We start from the raw sequence: 18,826 nt of genomic DNA on the forward strand, positions 1-18,826 counted from the left end.
CTTATCTGAACCTAAGTTTCCTACTTTGCAGGTTCCCCAGAAAATGAGCATAGCAATATTTATCTTGCAAGGCTATTGTAGGGAATGAATAAGAAACTACATCTAATGCAGGCTGATGCTTGATAATGGTGGCTGTTGAGATTGTTTTTATCATCTCGATCTAAGTGACAATGTCTAGAAAGTAGTTGGATATCTGGACATGGAAATTGAGAGAAGTGTGGGCAGTCTGAGCTCAGAACCCCCAGATCTCAAACAGGGAAAAGTGCTCCCTGAGAAGATCAATCTGAGAAAAGTTTATCCCCAACCAGTAGTTTTGGTCTTTGGGGAGTCATCCTGTGTCTCAGAGCATCTTTTATCAGAAACCCTAGAAGTTATTTTTGTAAGTTCTGGAGATTGCCAGAAACAAATGCTTTCATTGGAATGAGCTAATACAGGCAGATATTTTTAAAATAATTCTACTGTTAAAATACCTCAAGCACATTACCAAAATATTCAACTAATAGTGAAAACTACAAAGAAAGTAAAAATAGTTTATACCAAATACCCTCTTCCCCAGAAATACAAAAGGAAGAAGGAGGGAGATTATGCTAGATTGCTAGATGTACTTATTTTAGACAAAAAGTATGAAAATTTACTTGAACTTGAATTAAAGCAGAGTGAAACTGCAGGAATTGCTGAATTTTGGCAATTTCTTCCTCTAGAAAAGAGATTAGTTTTTAAAAATTTAAAATATACATTATGAAATGCATTAAGAGTTTGGAGTCATTGAGGTACTTTTTTACATTTTTCAAATTTGGATTATTGACTTCCTAATGGAAAAGATGAAAACAATACCATTTCTTCCCCACTTTCCTATTTCTTCCTATCCTTACATCTCCAATACACAAATGATAATTCTTTTTATACTGTCAAAGCTGTAACATTTACATTTCATTCTGTAACCATAATTTCCATAGTTGGTTAGCCTTAAACTTACATATAAAAGGATTTAATGCTCACCATCAGTCCCTTTACGATGGCTCACCATTCCCAAGTTTATGATTTTGATTTATGGCTTGTTTAGCTAGATTTTATTATCCAATAGTTTTCTTAGAAGGGCTCAGAGGTGCTGTTTCCTGAATTCTAGTATGTTTTAAAATGTTATCTTTGTTCTTGGAGGACAGCTTGGATAGTTTTAAATTCTAGATCATCCTTTTCCTTAGAATTTGGTAGATGCTACACTGTATTTAATGTTGTAGAGAAGTCTGAGACCAGCTGATTTCCAGCACCCCTCAGTCTCCACCTCTCCCTGTAGATGAGGGTAGTTGGAGAAGCACTTCTTTAACCATATATATGGATATATATGGGTTTTCCCTAACATGGTATACTCTTCCGATCTGCAAGTTCAGCTCTTCCCTCAATTGAGGAAAATTCTTTTATATCTTTGAATATGTTCTTTGTTCCTTTGGTTCACTAGTTCAGAGACACTACAATCTGTAAATTCCTCACCAATATCTCAACTACAGTTCCCTTATTTAATCTCTAAATACTTTAGTCTTTCTTTCTTTATATTCCTTGAGCTCATCTCAATCTCCCCCACCCTCTAATTCAGTTTGAGACTGTATCTGTTTCATTTCTTCATATTTCCAACATTTTGGTTAGTTCTATACTTTTATAATTTTTTGCATAGTTATTTTTTAGTCTTCCATTTATTTCCTTAAACCGTAATCTTCTTTCATCTTTGTGTGATCCTCTCATCTCACCTCTGATTTCCTTTTTTCAGGTTCTAATTTCTCCTTGAGTCAAAGCATTTGTGGTATACATTTTTCATAAAAAATGCATTTTTGATGTGTTTTTTAAATCTATGCTTCCATTCTAACATCTGTCTCCTTCCTACGTTTCCTTTTTTCTTTCCTTTTTTGACTATAGTATTTGTGCCTAGTTGCCATGCCATTGTTTTCATTTTATTTCATTTTTTTAAACATATGATCTTTTTTTTAAAAGATTTTATTTATTTATTCATGAGAGATACAGAGAAAGGCAGAGACATAGGCAGAGGGAGAAGCAAGCTCCCTGCAGGGAGCCCAATGTGGGACTCAGGGATAATGCCCTGAGCCAAAGGCAGATGCTCAACTGCTGAGCCACTCAGGCGTCCCTTTTATTTCATTTTGATATGAATATTTTCACCTGGATTTTCTCTTTTCCTAGATATATTGTGTAGGTCAATTTTCATTGACTTCTTCCTACCTTATCTGAGATCTCTGTCTTCCCTGCTGTGCTTAACTGAAGACTGGGTATTTTGTGTCTGCTTTATTACTGTTTGGGTGGAGTGGAAGGGGGGAAGTTTAGATGGACTTGTGGGTAGTGGTGTTTGTGGGATTAGTTTCTGCTCTTTTCCTATAACTTTGTTCATAGTCTAACACGTGAGTTTATCACACCACAGTGTGGGCATATCTTATTCTTTTGAGTGAGTAATAGAGGATTATGGATTATTTCCCCAGTTCAGGGTAGAATTGTAGAGACAATCTGCCCAGGTGTTTATTTTCCAGACTTGACCCAACTATTCCTGGCAGCCACTCTCACTCCCCTGCCAGATAGAGGAAAAAATAGACAAAATCTAAGGAGTTTGGCTACTATGCTATTTTTTATAAGTGGTGGTCAGGGGTAGGGGCAGCTTCAACTGGGGCTTTCCATGTGTCTCCTGTCCTCACTTTATTGGATGGGTTTGTTTTATTTATTTTCTCTTTTGTTTTAATTTCTGGTAAATCCCTCCATATTGTTTGAGATAATCAGCTCTGGTAGAATGCTGTGCAATCATTCTCCTTTCCTCTTCCCTCCTACACAGTAAGAAAAGCAAATAGCAGCACAGGCAGTTTTTTGTCTTGTTGGAGTATTGTTGTAGTGGCATGGAGATCCTTCCTTTCTGAAGAAACCTGAATCTCCTCTGGATGCTGCTTGCTCACCCCCTCAGTCTACTTCCCTTTTCATTCTGTAGTATTATACTCTTATCAGAATTCTTCCTCTTACATCTTCCTCTCAGTAATGATTCTTTGAGGGGAGAAGAAAGGGCTATCAAGGGTGGGAGCTCTACATTTATTCCTGGAAAGTTCTGTCTTTCTCTAACCATTATTTTTTTTAAAGATTTATTTATGATATAGACAGAGAGAGAGAGGCAGAGACACAGGAGGAGGGAGAAGCAGGCTCCATGCCGGGAGCCCGATGTGGGACTCGATCCCGGGACTCCAGGATCATGCCGTGGACCAAAGGCAGGCACTAAGCTGCTGAGCCACCCAGGGATCCCCTCTAACCATTATTTTTAAAGATGATTGCCTTTTCTTATACTTGAGAGTGGCTGGTATATTTATGGTCGGTTTAACATTTTTTTGTAGTTGTTGAGTTCAGGAGGAAGACAGCTGGTTCTAGGAGCCACAAGTTCTAGGATCACACCCTTCAGACAGCCATCTTATCAGGGTTAGAAGGCCTACCTAGTTACTTTTTTGGTGGGGCAGGAGAGGCTCAACCTAAGCAACTTCCCTAGGCAAAATCCCCTAGTATGGCTTTTACTTGATTTTTAGATCTTGTATGGTCCAATCAATAATATAGATTTCTCAGGAGTCCACTGCTTGATTATCTATCTGCTGGGTACAGTGTAGATACATAAAGGTATAGTGAGGCAAGAGGCACCACAAGGTTCACATCATCTGTCAAATGGAAATGTTGGAAAGCAGTAAGTGCCAAGACAGAACCCAAGAGATGACAAGTAGCTAAGAGAACATCTAGTCCAATCTTATATCCAAAGAAGGATCACTGACTACCGCATTTCCAACAGATGGCCCTCCAGACATTGCTGGGATACCTTGAGTACTGGAAAACTCCTGAACACTGTTCTGTTATTAGAAAGCTCAAAATATTTAAATATCCTTTATCTTGAGACAAAATATAACTCCTCTCTGCATGGTCTCCTTTTGGAGAAACTTCTATTTCACATGACTCCCAATCTTAGCTCCACTTAGATGGCTACCACAAATATGCCTATAGTCCTGATATCTGGCCTGGACTACAATTCTGGAAAATGATTGAGCCAGTTGGAAATCTGCTCATGAGAGATGGTATAACATGGATAAGTCCCACATGCAAATGGAAAGTAATCATTATATGGGATGAAGATACCTGATTTGGCTCAAGTAAAAGAGACTTGAGGCTTTTAATCCTAAACGTACTATAAGCCCATAGTAAGGTGCAGTGAGTCTATACTGCATGAATAACAAATGTCAATGCCAGGGACATTTGCCAGTGTCTTCCTGAGCTTGTTAAAGCATATCTGGGCCTCTGGGATAGCAACAACCGGAATGCATGCAGGCAGAGGATGATATCTAGAGGTCATGGGCCATAGTGGGTTGCAATGAGCAGTTGGGAAAACAAGGGTGAAGCCTGGAGAAGGGAAGCTTTAGAGAGGTACAAGAACTGTCTTCAAACAAGAGAAAAATTTATGGGAAAGAGAATACTTGGTTTGTTCTTTCTACTTTCAGAGCACAGACCCAGGATAGTTTTATGAGGTAACAAAAGACTGTTCATTGGTTCTTTTGGCTAGGAGGCATCTATTTCTGAGATCTATAAAAGATCTAATGACCTTAGCTTTACCCTGGAAAAACCCTGTTTCTATTTCTATCTATGGGGATATGGAACCAGATTTCTCGGTAGGACACTGGTGATTGAACCATTCAATTCACTGGAGGAAGAATGATGGGACAACAGGCCTCTTGAGAAGCCTGCCAAAGAGAGGGGACTGTTCCAAATATTATAGCTAAAGAGCAACAAGCTTTCAGTTGCCAGAAACAAACCTTGAACTCCAGACACAAGAGCCTGCTTGGTACTGTGGAAAGCAATGGGGAGAACTAGAATTTAAAGAAGATGGAATTGGGGCAGTCCCGGTGGTGCAGCGGTTTAGCGCCGCCTGCAGCCCAGGGTGTGATCCTGGAGACCCGGGATCGAGTCCCACGTCAGGCTCCCTGCATGGAGCCTGCTTCTCCCTCTGCCTGTGTCTCTGCCTCTCTGTGTCTCTCATAAATAAATAAATAAATAAATAAATAAATAAATAAATAAATAAATAAATAAATAAGACGGAATTGGTTTGAAGTCTGACTGCCAGTTACTAGTTTTGTAACTTTAAGTAAGTTATGAACCTTGCTGAGTCTTGGCTTATCTACCTATAAAATGAGATGATTAAGGTCTAGCACATTGGATCATTGTGAAGATAAAATAGCAATTATAAAGCCGATCAAGTGTAATTAGGTTCTTATAAACTGAAGCAAGGTGTCAACAGTGCTACTGTGATTTCAGACATTCTATAAGTTCAGCATTCTGGTTTTTTCAGGGCTTCCTTCTGAAGTCTCTTCAGCTATTGAGGAAGAAGAGTCAAAGAGTGGCTTGGATGTCATGCCTAATATTTCTGACATGCTGCTGCGCAAACTGCGGGTCCACAGGTCTCTTCCTGGAAGGTAAAATCAGGGCATGGGTTGCATAAGACACTGTATTGGGGGGGCCCTGTACTAGATTCTAGGTAGGACGTAGTGGACCAGCCTTGATTTTTGAGCCTAGAAAGGTCAAAGTCTAATGGTCCAGATAGGGCAAATGCATCCAAAATAAAAAGAGTAATAAAGAGCCACATACAGTGATCCTACCTCAAAGAGCAGGTGGGTTTCACAGGTGGGCATGAGGTATCACCAGAGGCTCATGGCAGCAGAGAGTGGTGGACTTTGGCCCAGGAGAAATGGTTTCAGTCCAAGATCTATCATTTACCCATAACTGAGAGATTCTAGGTCTGATACTTGCATAAATAGAGATGTAGAACATTTGGAACCACACGAAGGATTGCTTAGAAAATCTACCAGGCTCTTCCACACACAGGAAGAAAGTGACTTCACCTGCCAAATGTCAGCTTCCTCACCTATACAACAGGAGTATAAGTGCTGTCATTGGTAGGATGCTGCCCTAGCTAAAAAAGGGTATGGTAGCAGGGACTTAAGACCATGTCAGCACATGACAGACCCTTGATAACTGTATTGAAAAGTGAATAGTGGGCAGCCCAGGTGGCTGAGCAGTTTAGCACCGCCTTTCGCCCAGGGTGTGATCCTGGAGACCTGGGATCGAGTCCTGTGTCGGGCTCCCTGCATGGAGCCTGCTTCTCCCTCTGCCTGTGTCTGTGCCTCTCTCTCTCTCTCTCTCTGTCTCTGTGTGTCTCTCATGAATAAGCAAATAAAATATTTTTTTTAAAAAGTGAATAGTTTGGAGTATAAAGGAGAAAAGAGACACAATTCCTACTAAAAAGAGACAATTCCTACTAAGCAATAGGAATTGGGTGGGTGTCTGCAATTGAGGCATCCTGCCAAGCCCAAGTAACCTGGAGACTAAATTATTGGGGGCCTGGGAAAGGCCATTAGGGAGAGCAATCAGACATAACAGAACTCCCTGATTTGTGGGTAAATATGAAAGGAAAACAAGTTTTGCCCAGGGGATGTGATGTGTTCAGAATGCACACTATAATCACCTAAAACACAGAGTCATCAGGACAATATTCAGCAACTAAGCCAGCATTAGGAAAAGTGCCAGAAACAAGTCAGAAGCAGGCTGCATCCACAGCTGGAGGAGGGTGTGGGTTGGGCCAGTTCATCTCAGGGAAGGCAGAGAGGGGCTGTCCAGAGGCAGGAAACCAAAGGAAAAGCACTACAGCACACTGAGAGCATGTTTACATGCTGTGTCTTTTGGTGTTTGTAACAACCCAGTGAGGCAGAAATGGAAGATTTTATCTTCAGTGAGGGAAGAGGCAAAGCAACACGCTAACAAGTGACAGAGTCAGGAATTGAATTCAAGGTAGGCTGATTTCAGACCCAATGACTTTCTATCTATACCAGAGGCCTGTCACAAGTACCAGAAGAATCACTGGTACCCTTTTGTCTGTAAGGGAAAAGGCTGGTGAATAGTGTGATTGGCTCCTTTTTCCTCAGTAAAGGTGAAGATAATTAGTATCATTGGAGCTCACCTCCAGCTAATTAAATTCTCTCAGCTTCCCCAGGGTAGGGAAACTGAGCTGTTCTATCTTCTTTGAGTAAGTTAATAGCCACTAGCTACCAACCATGAGGCCGGACTGAGTCTGCATGGGCCTTCATGGTCAAGGAAGAAGATCAGCTTCTGAATATGTGGTCCTGGCTCTCAGAATGAGGTCAGTAGCTTTCATGCATTGTGTCAATTGCCATATTGCCCAAACTCCCTGCTTCAACCACCAAACCAGGCTCTCTGCTCCTGGCCTTGGGTAAAGGCTGTTTGCAGCTTAGGCCCTTGGCTGGACCCAGAACTTCCTACCCTTGGTTTGGGGCTTGGGATAGATAGGCAAACAGTTGCCCAGCAGAAGGAAGCCAGAGCTTCAAGATTCCTTCCCCTAGAAAAAGTGTGGAGAAATTACATTTGAGTTTTAATATGGGGTTGGTTTCATGATCTATATGGGCTCTGTGAATTGGGACTGGACCATACCACGAAGGAGCTCATGGAGTCAACAAGTGGAATGAATTCAGTAGAAAACCCAGGTCTGGAACCCAAATTAGGGACATAGTCAGTGGTTGATTAACAAGAGTATAGAGGACATGCCACTGAGTCAAACACCAATCGGAGCAATAAACAGGCATTAATCAATAAGTAGTCATTGAGTGCCTCTTATGTACCAGACATTAGAATGGAGAACAAGCAGACACAGTCTTTTTTCTTATGGCACCTACATTCTAGGTGGAGAGACAAATATTATTCAAGTAACTAAATGAACAATTTCAGACAGCAAAACTGCTAAGACCAAAGGATAGGCACATACAGAGAATGACACAGGAATGGAACATTGGTAGATGGTCAAGGAAGGCCTCTGTGATAAAGTAGTAATTAATATGAGACATGCAAATCACAAAATGAAGCCATTCATGCAAAGATTTTGGTGAAGACATTTCCAGGCAAAAAGCACAGTAATTTCAACAAATGGTGCTAGGATGATTCAATGCAAAAGAGTAAAGTTGGAATAACTTTAACCTCACACAATACACAAGAGAAAAAAACAGATGAATAGTATTTCATCAAAGTTAAAAACTTTTTGCAGGGACACCTGCTCAGTGGTTGAACATCTGCCTTAGGCTCAGGGTATGATCCTGGAGTCCCCGGATCGAGTCCCACATTGGGCTCCCTGCATGGAGCCTGCTTCTCCCTCTGCCTATGTCTCAGTCTCTCTCTCATAAATAAATAAAATTTTTTAAAAAATAAAATAAAACTAAAAATTTTTATGATGCAAGCAATACCATTAAGAAAAAAAATCAAGAAAAAATCAACCATCACTCATCAAACCCACAGAATGTGACAAAATATTTGCAAATCATGTATTTGATGAGTGATTTGTTTCCAGAATATACAAAGAACTCTCTAACTCAATGAAAATATAACTAATTTGTTTTAAATGGTAAAGTAGACACTTATTCAAAGAATATATATGAGGGGTCAATAAACACTGGAAGGATGTTCAATGTCATTATTATTTAGGAAATTGCAAATCAAAATGTTTATGAGATTATCATTTCACATCTACTATAATGGCTACAATAAAAAAGGTAGACAATAACTAAATATTGGTGAGGATGTGAAAAACCAGAGTCTTTGGTAAAGTAGTGTAGCTTTGGAATAACAGTTTGTCAGTTCTTCAAAAAGTTAATATGGAGGGGATCCCTGGGTGGTTTAGTGGTTTAGTGCCTGCCTTCAGTCCAGGGCATGATCCTGAAGTCCCGGGGTCAAGTCCCACATCAGGTTCCCAGCATGGAGCCTGCTTCTCCCTCTGCCTGTGTCTCTGCCTCTCTCTCTGTGTATCTCTCATGAATGAATAAATAAAATCTTTCTTAAAAAGTTAAATATGGAGTTACTATACGGTCCAGCAATTCCACTCATGGGTATATAACAGAGAGAAATGAAAATATGTGTCTACCCAAAAACTTATACATAAATGTTCAATAACAGCATTTTTCATAATAGCCAGAAAGTGGAAATAACCCAAATGTCCAGTGAATGGATAAATAAAATATGATATATCCACACAATGGAATATAATTCAGCCATAAAAATGAAGTATTAATATATTCTACTACATGGATGAACCTGAAAATATTATGCTAAGTGAAAGAAGCCAGTCACAAAAAGCCACATGTTGTATGATTCCATTTATATGAAATTTCCAGAATAGGGACATCCATAGAGTGAGAAAGTAGATTAGTGATTGCCTAGTGCTGGGAATGGGGGCTGGGGTAGTTGGAGAGTTGATTACTAATGGGTACAGGGTTTTTTGGGGGGATGATGAAAAGTTCCAAAATTGACTATAGTGATTGATGGTTGTATAATTCTGTGAATATATTAAAAATTACTGTATTACAAATTGTAAAGGGATACATTTTATGGTATGTGTATTATATTCCAAATAAAGCTATTACAAAAGAGTGGGGCGGGGAGGAAAGAATAGTAAATGCAAAGTCCCTGGGGCCACAGTAAAATGTGTCTGAGGAACAGAATGGCCAATGGGAGTAGAGAATGGGAAAAGGAAAGTCTGGTAGGGGCTGGTTCACAGAAGACCTTGATTTTAGTCTAAAGGTCTATCTATGGGGGTTTAAATTCTGAGGCAGGCATTGCCATTCCAAAGTCTCATTTGTACACCACAAGCTGGGCTTCCTTCTTTTTTGGAGGCTCATGGCTCTGCCCCCTGGCTCTCTCTACCAGTTCATAAGATAGAGCTCTCTGCATCAGGAACTGGCCATGTTATGTGGCTTTTTAAAACTTAAATCACACCTCAAGTCCTCAGGGCTTTGCACATTTAAAAAAATTGTGTTCTATGGCAAAAAAGCAGAAAATGAATTATCAAAATAGTAGGCTTTGTTATAATGAATGTATATTTCACATACTATCCAAATAAAGCCAAGAGTCAAAGGCAAGCTCAACGAGTTTTGATAAATTTGTTTAAGCAATATGTGTTCTATATGACAGTCAAGATTATGTTGGCTGACCCAACAGAGGAAAGGGCTTGAGGGGTGGGGTTGTGACAAGCATTGTAAGCATCAAACATCTTTTCAGTTGTTTGTTCCATGCTCTGTACTCTGCTGACTTGATGGCCATGGGGTCTTGTTGCCTCATCCTCACAGGAAGGCTCTCACAGTCCTTTGTCAGGGGTGAGAATCAGTCCCTTGCAGAGATAACTGACCCCTACCTTTGCTCTTGGGGTCCCTCCACACCCGTCAAAGGGAGGAAGCTGTGTTTCCTGAGAATCTTATCGATGGCATGCTCTGTTGCCAAGTCCTGTGACGCTGGTAGGACCCCTCCCAGTCCTCCCACCCCAGTACAGGAAAGGGCCCGTGCATTATTTACATTGTCTGGGTTTCAGAACAGGACTAGCTTTAGTCACCAGCAAGAGCAGCAGCAGCAGAGTGAGTGTGCAGAAAAAAAGACTGTTAACTGTGGGAACCACACATGAAGAGGAATCCCTCGGAATGACCTCTGTTCTGGGTGGGACTTTCTTGCCTGGTCTAACCATCAGAGGAGGGTCTCACTGTGGAGAAGAACTCTGGCCTTGTATTCGCTGGCCCACATGCACTCTTGTCACAACCCTTAGATACAGGAGGAGGGTCAGGCTTTGCAGACCTAGGTAGCCCCCCAAAATTATAAAGGCCTTCAGGTGTGTATGGTTTATAAGTACGTAGCACTGCATTTTCTAAGTCCTCACAGTAAGCCTGTGAATTAGTCATAATAAAAGCTAGCATCTCTTGAATGCCTACTCAGTGTGGATGTCATGTATATACAAATATGTACACATATACACATTTATACATATATACATATGTGGATGTCATGTATGAACATAAACACACAAATGCATTTATACATACATATGTATGTATATACATTTATTCTTTATAACACTCCTACAAGGTAGATATTACCATTTTAAAGATGAGCAAACTTCATAATAACTTACATAACTTGTCCAAAATCACAGATAGTACAGGTGCTGTTGGAGGACTGATGCCAGGATCTAATATTTTCCACCACACAAGGAAGTGTGTGGAGTCAGTATCCGGGCAAATATCTCATGGATTACAATGCTCACACAGAGGGTACCTGCGTCTTTTCCATCTCACCAATTCTTCTTACTACATTCCTGGAAATACATGGTCTGCTGGTTGTTCAAAATTACCTTTTACTTTATTTCATAGGTTGGATATAGTTCATTTGCATGTCTTTTCTTGTTCACAGTGCACCTCCGCTCACTGAAAAGGAAGTTGAGGTAAGTGATTCCAGTGCTTTATGAAATTTAGTGCCTGGGTTTGACTGGGTTTATTGAAAACATCCCCTTCTCTATCCCCTGCACCCTGACAATTTTGTATAAAAATGAGAATGGGTGACTGTGAGGTAATATGGAAACTGTAATCAGCCCTACTGAACTGCTGAGACTCTCACCCCAGGTAATGGAAGATTTTGGCAAATATGGTCAGAGATGAGTAGGTAGCTGGAAATTCCACATTTTTTCAAGGGTGGTTTATGCTCTTTAAAATAATGACTTAGACACACAAAGTTAGCTAGGAGGCTACAGAATTGAATCAAATTTATTTCAAAATTATTAACAGATGGTCAGATTTCAAGTTATCAACTTTGGTCCAGAGGAAGAAGGTACTTGCCTTCTGAGGATTCCAGACATAAGGAAGGTAGCTCCAGCCAAGGTGGGAGGCTATCCTGTCAACTCACCAACTTCCCCTGATTCCTCCATTACTCCCCACTCAGGGCTTCCTTGTCTCTGTAGAGATGCTATCCCAATGGGGTTGGTGAATGAGCTGAGAGGAACTTGTCTGCATTTCATTCTGCTGAAGGAGTAGAATAGATGGATAAAGAGAGTGCATCTCAGGTGAGGTGGTGAGGACCTCTGATCCAGCACTAGTTTGTTTCCAAGACAATTATGTTGGAGTTCATAGAAGGAAGGGAGTAGAACATGGATGAGTTCAGGAATCTCTTCACTACAAGTTGGGAGGATAAAAGGTCTTATAGTCTTTTTAGCAGGATTTGCCACTGATGATAAGAAAATGAACATGCCTTTCCTGAGACCCAGTGGACTGGATAAGCAGAGGAAGACAGACTATGTGAAGTGTTTGCCAGAGATAGCAACAATTACCTTGCACACAGATACTGCACTTACAGTTCATCACACACTCCTATCCATCCTTTCAGCTGATTCTCCAATCAGCACAGAGAAATCAGCAGAGCAGGAATTAGAACAAAGGAGGAGGCCAAGTGATGAAATAATTTAGCTAAGGTCCTATACCAAGTGCTTAGCAGAACCAACATTTAGACTCAAATATTCTGACTGAATTTAGGACTCTTTATGTCATACTGCTATGAAGGGGATAACCCAGGTCTAGAAAAATAAACAATGAATATTATTGATAAACTTGGCTGGACTAAGGCTTGGGTAGGACAGAAAATCCCCACCCACTGACAATGGTGAAGATGGGCTGTGTGTGGTTTGTTTAATGGCCAGCTCCTATCCACAGATGTATACTGACACAATCAGCACTCAGCATGATGACAGTAGCACAGGCTTTGAAATAAAATAGTCTAAGGTTGAATCCTGGCTCTACTACTCCATGTTACCTTGAACAAGTTAATGACCTCCCTGGTCTCAGGCTCTTTACCCACAAAGTGGCCATAACAGTTCCTATTGCAGAGGCTTGTTGTGGGGTTAAATGAGCCAAGGTGCACAGAACCCACAAGAGTGCTAGTACAGAGTAGATGCTCAATGAGGACTAGCTCCCAATATTGCTGTCATTGTTATTGGGTCAGTTTGAGGCCTTCAGTTCTCTGTCTGGAGATGTCTACCCACTGTGGGCTATATCACATGAATTCAGAAGTTCAGAGAGTTAGCTCACCCCAAGGGTATAAATCTGCTATCACTTGACTCAGGGCAAATGAAGGATGTATAAATGAAGGCTACTGCCTCTTCCTGTGTAGAGTCCATCTGTCTATTTCTCCTCCCCGGTAGTTTCCTATTATGCCAAGAGTTTCATGTTTGCTCAATCCACCTTGCAGTTTCATTCATTCATCCTGCATTTTTGGCACGGAATATTTGTTCCAGAAAATTTCTCCAGACAGAAGCATATTTGGCCTTATTTAATCTCCTGGCAGCTTCTTAAAGCTGCTTTCCATGTAGGATCCATAACACTCAGGCAAGATGCTGGTTGAAGTTTGCTTTAAGTCAACAAGGCTTACATTTTAAATGGAGTTTCTTTAAATACAGTGGTTACACGCAAAACCTTCAAATTTCACGTGCAATAAATCCTAGCATGAATCCAAACTGCTTACACAATCAGCTATGTTGGCCTGAGTTTACCTACACCTAAATACAGGATGTTATTTTCTTAAAATTCAGGAAAAAGCAAAGTGTTATTCTCTTTTATTATTTTTTAGTAAAATGCATTTGGTCTTCTGGTTCTGGAAAGGACCTAGGATGGACCTCAGGTTACTATTTCACTGTCTTTTGTGTAGTTTACTGTGAAAGGAGGATTTCACTTGTACACAGCTGCTTTGGTGACTGGTTCTAGGTAATGTTGTAAAATACTCATGCAAGAAACACATCTATGATCTTGTTTCCTGTAATAACTCCTCCTAGCACCTCTTCTACACTTTTGTTCCCAACAGAACGTGTTTGTACAACTGTCCTTGGCCTTTAGAAATGACAGCTATACTCTGGAATCTAGAATTAACCAGGCTGAAAGGGAACGCAATCTAACAGAGGAGAATACAGAGAAGGAACTGGAAAACTTCAAAGCTTCCATTACGGTAATTGTGGAGCCTGATGGGAGAATACTTGGAGGGGGGAATGTCTCCTAGGACTATGACAGGTGTCCTGCTTTTCTCAGTCGCCAAGTAGAGTTTCCTGACATGAGAAATCAGGCCAAGGCCCTGAGTCAGACAGTCTTCCTCAGAGAGCTTGGAGGAACTAAGGCAGAGACCTGAAAGCCTGTTTACCTCAGGGCTGTAAGGTCTGAGCCCTTGGCAGCTCCTCAAGAGGAGACTGGATGACCTGGGATGGCAAAGGGACTGAAGACTTGGACGTGACTCCTTTCTTTCAGGTCAGGCAGGTATAGTGTATCCACACTGAGCTTCTCTATCTCCAAAAGGTATAGCTCAGACCCTACAGTGGCCACTCTTTTCAGCTAGTATGGGGACCAGGGCTTGTCTTATGACAGCTCAAGTCAAGTCTTGGTATGTGAGGTCCCCAGCTGATGTACCTTCTTACTTCCTAGTCCTCAGCTTCACTATGGCACCACTGTGAGCACCGGGAGACCTACCAGAAACTGCTGGAGGATATTGCTGTCCTGCACCGTTTGGCTGCACGCCTCTCTAGCAGAGCTGAGATGGTGGGGGCTGTCCGCCAGGTGAGCCTCCCCAGCTCCCAGCCCTCTGACTAGCTCAACTCTGCCCACAGTAACTAGAACAATAATGTAAGCAATGACAACTATAGATCCCACTTACTGATGGCTTCCTATGTACATTATTGTGTTTTACTGAGTATTTCTGGTGGACCTCTAAAACCTTAAGGTGGTTCCTTGGAAAAAGCTTTCTGTGGGCATATAAGTTTGGGAACTGCTATGTACTATCTTCCTTTCTTGGAGATTCCTAGTACATATTGGCATTCTCAAGGCATTGAGAAATCCTATAGTAAAGAAGCCTTTTGAAAACTTTACCTGTGTATTTCTTAAACGTATTTGACTGAAGAACCATAAGATACCTATTTTCTCATAAAATACCTATTTAGCTTTCATGGAACTAGTATTTGGCAAAGATGCTTTAGGAAAAACTGCTTTGTTTCATTTAATCCTGCCAGCAACTCTGTAAAGTAGTATCTTTTCCCCACAATGAAGACATGAAGTTTCAGAAGGTAATAGCACTAGTAAGTGGCAGAGCTGGGGTGCAGAGCCAGATTTGGCTCCCTCTCAGCCACTTTGAAGTCCTAAAGCACACAGAGCACAGTCCTGATCCAGGATGGTGTCATGAGAGATCAGACTGCCTGAGGCTTCGTCTTGGCTCCACCAGCATTCACTGCTAGTTATTCAAGCTAGTTACTGAGTTTTCTGTGTTCCAACTTCTCCAACCAATGTGAATGATGATAGTATCTGCCATATAAGGTTACCATAATATTTGCAAAGCACCTAGATGTTATTATCACTGCTGCTAGTACCATGCTTGCCTGTCATGTTGCATTGGTTGCATCAGCAGGGTGTTCGTGAGGCAGAGCCTAGAGCAGTTCTTGCAGAATGAAGGAAGGACAAGCCACTGGGCTGTCCCACCCCTGTGTTCTTCCGGAGAAAGGACACCTGACTCAGCAGCACACCCAGGAAGTCACTCTGGCTAGGAGAAGCAACAAACGGGGGGCTTACAGGAAGTGGCTGGTCCCAGCTCCTGGCTGCAGGGAATTTTTCCAGGAATACACACTGAGCATGTCCCTGTGTGGCTGACAGAGCCCAAGCTAGGCTCACAGAGGGATCCAAGGAGGATAAGTAGAGGAAACTCTTCCTCGTTCTATATGGTCCTCCCAAATGGGTTTCTGGGCCCATGTGCTGCTAACGGCAGTCTTCAGCCTTCTCCACATGGGTTTCCCAGCCTTTACTTCCATGTCTCAGTTCCCATATTTCTCTCTGGTCCCACCAGACTGGTTCTAGTATTTCTCCTATCTTTCCTAGTTACACCCACTGCCACCAGTCTCACTTCTTTCAGTCTGGTCTCCTCTGGTGACCTATGTCACCTTAAGATATTTGATGGTTCCTCTTTTCCTTCAGAAAAAGTCCAAATCCCTTAGTCTTACATTCAAGGTCCTTCACTACCCAGCCCTAACTACCTTTTCTTTCTGCAAACAAACTCAATTGCTTGCCGATTCCTACATAAGTAGGATGACCTGTACTTTTCTGGTTATCCAGTCCTGATACATGCCTATTGTCCCAGCATAATTATTTTTTTAAGATTTTATTTATTTATTTGAGAGAGAGAGTACAAGGAAGGTGGAGAGGCAGAGGGAGAAGCAGGCTCCCCACTGAGCAAGGAGCCTGAGTGGGGCTTGATCTCAGGACTCTGGGACCATGACTTGAGCTGAAGGCACATGCTTAACTGACTGAGCCCCTAGGCACCCCTAGCATAATTCTTAATAGCACCCCTTTCACTTTGCAAAGACTGCTGTCTGAAGAATAAACTGCCACCTAGGTACAAGTCCCATGATGTCCTGTCCTAGGTACAAGACCTGTAATGGACCTTTGCTCTTAGGAGAGTCCTCTGGCCTGAATCTTTTTGTCCCTCCTGCCTATATCAACATGCCCAGATGCTGCCCATACCCTACATCCACTTCATTCTACCTCCAAGGAAGCTTCCCTGTTCCATTCTCTCAGCAGATATTACTTTTCTCCCTCTCATCTCCTGAGGCATTGTGGCTGTGTTTGTTCTTGTCCTGCTGAATGCAAATGCCTCAACTCTCCTCTTGGCTCACATCACAGACAGCAAACTCTTAGAGGGTAGAGGTGCATCTAAGATTGGTCTCTGAATCCTTTTGATTTTCCCAGCCCAGAGGCTAGCTTAAAGCAAACAAGTAGCAACAAGCTTTTCCTCCAACTGCCCTGTGTGCTTATGCTCTCCTTTTCTGCAGGAAAAGCGTATGTCAAAGGCAACAGAAGTAATGATGCAGTATGTGGAGAATCTGAAGAGGACGTATGAGAAAGATCATGCAGAGCTCATGGAATTTAAAAAACTTGCAAATCAGAATTCAAGCCGCAGCTGTGGCCCCTCTGGTAAGGGACTTGGCTCCTGCCCCCATTATGGCCCTGCAATGATGGTTCTAGGCCAGGATCACATTTATCAGTGCAGACTGAGGACATGCTTCTAGTTGAGCAAGGCTCACTTCTCCTGCCCAGTGCTGCCTGTAACGGCCTCATAGCAGCTCTTCCAGTATGCGTAGGGGCCTAGAACAAGAAAACATGAACACTCCCAAAGCAACTCCTGACACAGTTAACCACAGCATTCGACCACTGATATGAAGCCCACAGGCTGCAAGAGCTCACTCTACTTCATGAGAATGACAGACTCCAGACCTTACAGATTTTGTGCTTTGGGGCCAACACATACTAAGGAATTTGGGCTTTATCTTGGAAAACATTAGGGATCCAACCAAATATTTCAGTCAGGGAAATGACATGTTCATATATGGAGTTTAGAATATTCACTCTGACTATGTGTGACAGTTACATTAGTGCGATAGAGCCAGAGACAAGAAAACCCACAAAGCTGCTATTACAATAGTCCAGGTGAGAGATGAGTCTGGGCAGTGGGGTGTAGCATGAGATCCTGGTGAAAGGAGATACTGCTGAGATAAATAGCAGACTCAGGGTCAAGAAAAATGTTTTAAAGAAATACTCTTTAAAAAAGTGTTCTATACAATTGCTATAGGAGCACAGAGATGATTCTGCTTGAGGGAGTCAAAGACAGTTTTACAAAGGGACAGCATCTTTCAAAGTAAAAATAGGCATTCTTTAGGCAAGAAGGGGAAACCCATCCCAGGTAGAGGAAACTGTATACAGAAGGTACGGTTGGAATGGGAAGAGTATGAAACAAAGAATTTGATGTGGTTGCAGTGTAGAGAGTGTGATGATGACAGGTTGAAGGTAAGCCTTGGTAGGCCAGGGCCACATGCCAGGCTATGCTAATAATTTGGACCTTTGTCCTCAAGGCCATGAAGAAGCACTGATGAGTTTACACCATCTAATACAGTCAGATTCTATTTTCAGAAGATTTCTCTGACTTCAGAGTAGACAATACATTAGGAAAGTGTAGACACTGAGATCTGGAGAGACAAGTCAGGAGGTACTTGCAGCAGTCCAGGAGGAGGAGGATGGTGCCTTGGACCAGGATCTCTCCTTGAGAGCTGCCGGGGCCTAGGCTCTGGCTGATGAGGATGGTGCTAGCAGGAGAAAACAGAACTTTTAGTGACAGGAATCCTTGTGGAATGCAAACATCCGTGTTACCAAAAGCAGGAGGAGGGAAAGTATAACAGATGGAGAAACCTTTATAAACAGGAGGTTTCACAAGTTTCCTGGGGAATATCAGTGACACTTTCCAGAGTCCAAAGGCAGTATACACATGCTCCAGACTGTCTGTTTTTGATCTTGGCAGCAAGACTCCTGACCCACATGTATCTAGGCCTATAGCAAACTGGTTTGACTGGTTTCTGTCAGTGTTGAGAGTTGGGGAAATTACCACCAAAGAAATCCTAATATGTGGGCTCTTGCATTACTGTCCTGGAAGGAGCAAAATTTCCTATAAACTGCCTTATCCAAGATTTATGGAATGAACAGTTACCCATGAGTTTAATTCATTCATTCTAAGGACATTTATTGAGCATCTTTGCTGTGCCTCACATAATACTAAATATAGAAGTAAAAGACACATGGTTAGTGAGATCCAAAGGAACCCCCAGCTTGTGCAGAGGGCAGAGCAGTATAACCAGCCCAGTGACAAAAGTAAGCAGATTCCTATAGAGAACATACTGTAGAGTTCCACATTCAGTCTGAGGACATGAGAAAGTACTTACAATAAGAAGAGAGATGGTAACCGAGTCTTAAATGCTGAATAAGTGTTTTTCAGACATTTGTTCCCACTCCACTATCTCTCAGCCTGGGCTGATGCAGAGGGGCCAGCAACCACCTAACAGGTGTGTCTACTGGATACTCTAAGACCATTGCCTAATAATGTTTATTTT

General features: G+C 41.9%; 1 protein-coding gene across 9 annotated transcripts in view; it reads left to right on the plus strand.

The window, feature by feature from the left end:
* The window catches only part of IRAG1 (inositol 1,4,5-triphosphate receptor associated 1), a 125,406-nt gene that overhangs the window by 80,066 nt on the left and 26,514 nt on the right, over positions 1–18,826 (plus strand). For all 9 annotated transcript variants that reach the window (XM_072794076.1, XM_072794077.1, XM_072794078.1 and 6 more), the window contains 5 exons: positions 5,354–5,477; positions 11,293–11,323; positions 13,726–13,866; positions 14,334–14,465; positions 16,721–16,862. In XM_072794076.1, the coding sequence (XP_072650177.1) occupies positions 5,354–5,477; positions 11,293–11,323; positions 13,726–13,866; positions 14,334–14,465; positions 16,721–16,862 (570 nt within the window). The remainder of the gene's footprint in view (positions 1–5,353; positions 5,478–11,292; positions 11,324–13,725; positions 13,867–14,333; positions 14,466–16,720; positions 16,863–18,826) is intronic.

Source organism: Canis lupus, chromosome 23 (genome assembly GCF_048164855.1).
Source record: "Canis lupus baileyi chromosome 23, mCanLup2.hap1, whole genome shotgun sequence".
Classification (NCBI taxonomy): Eukaryota; Metazoa; Chordata; class Mammalia; order Carnivora; family Canidae; genus Canis; species Canis lupus.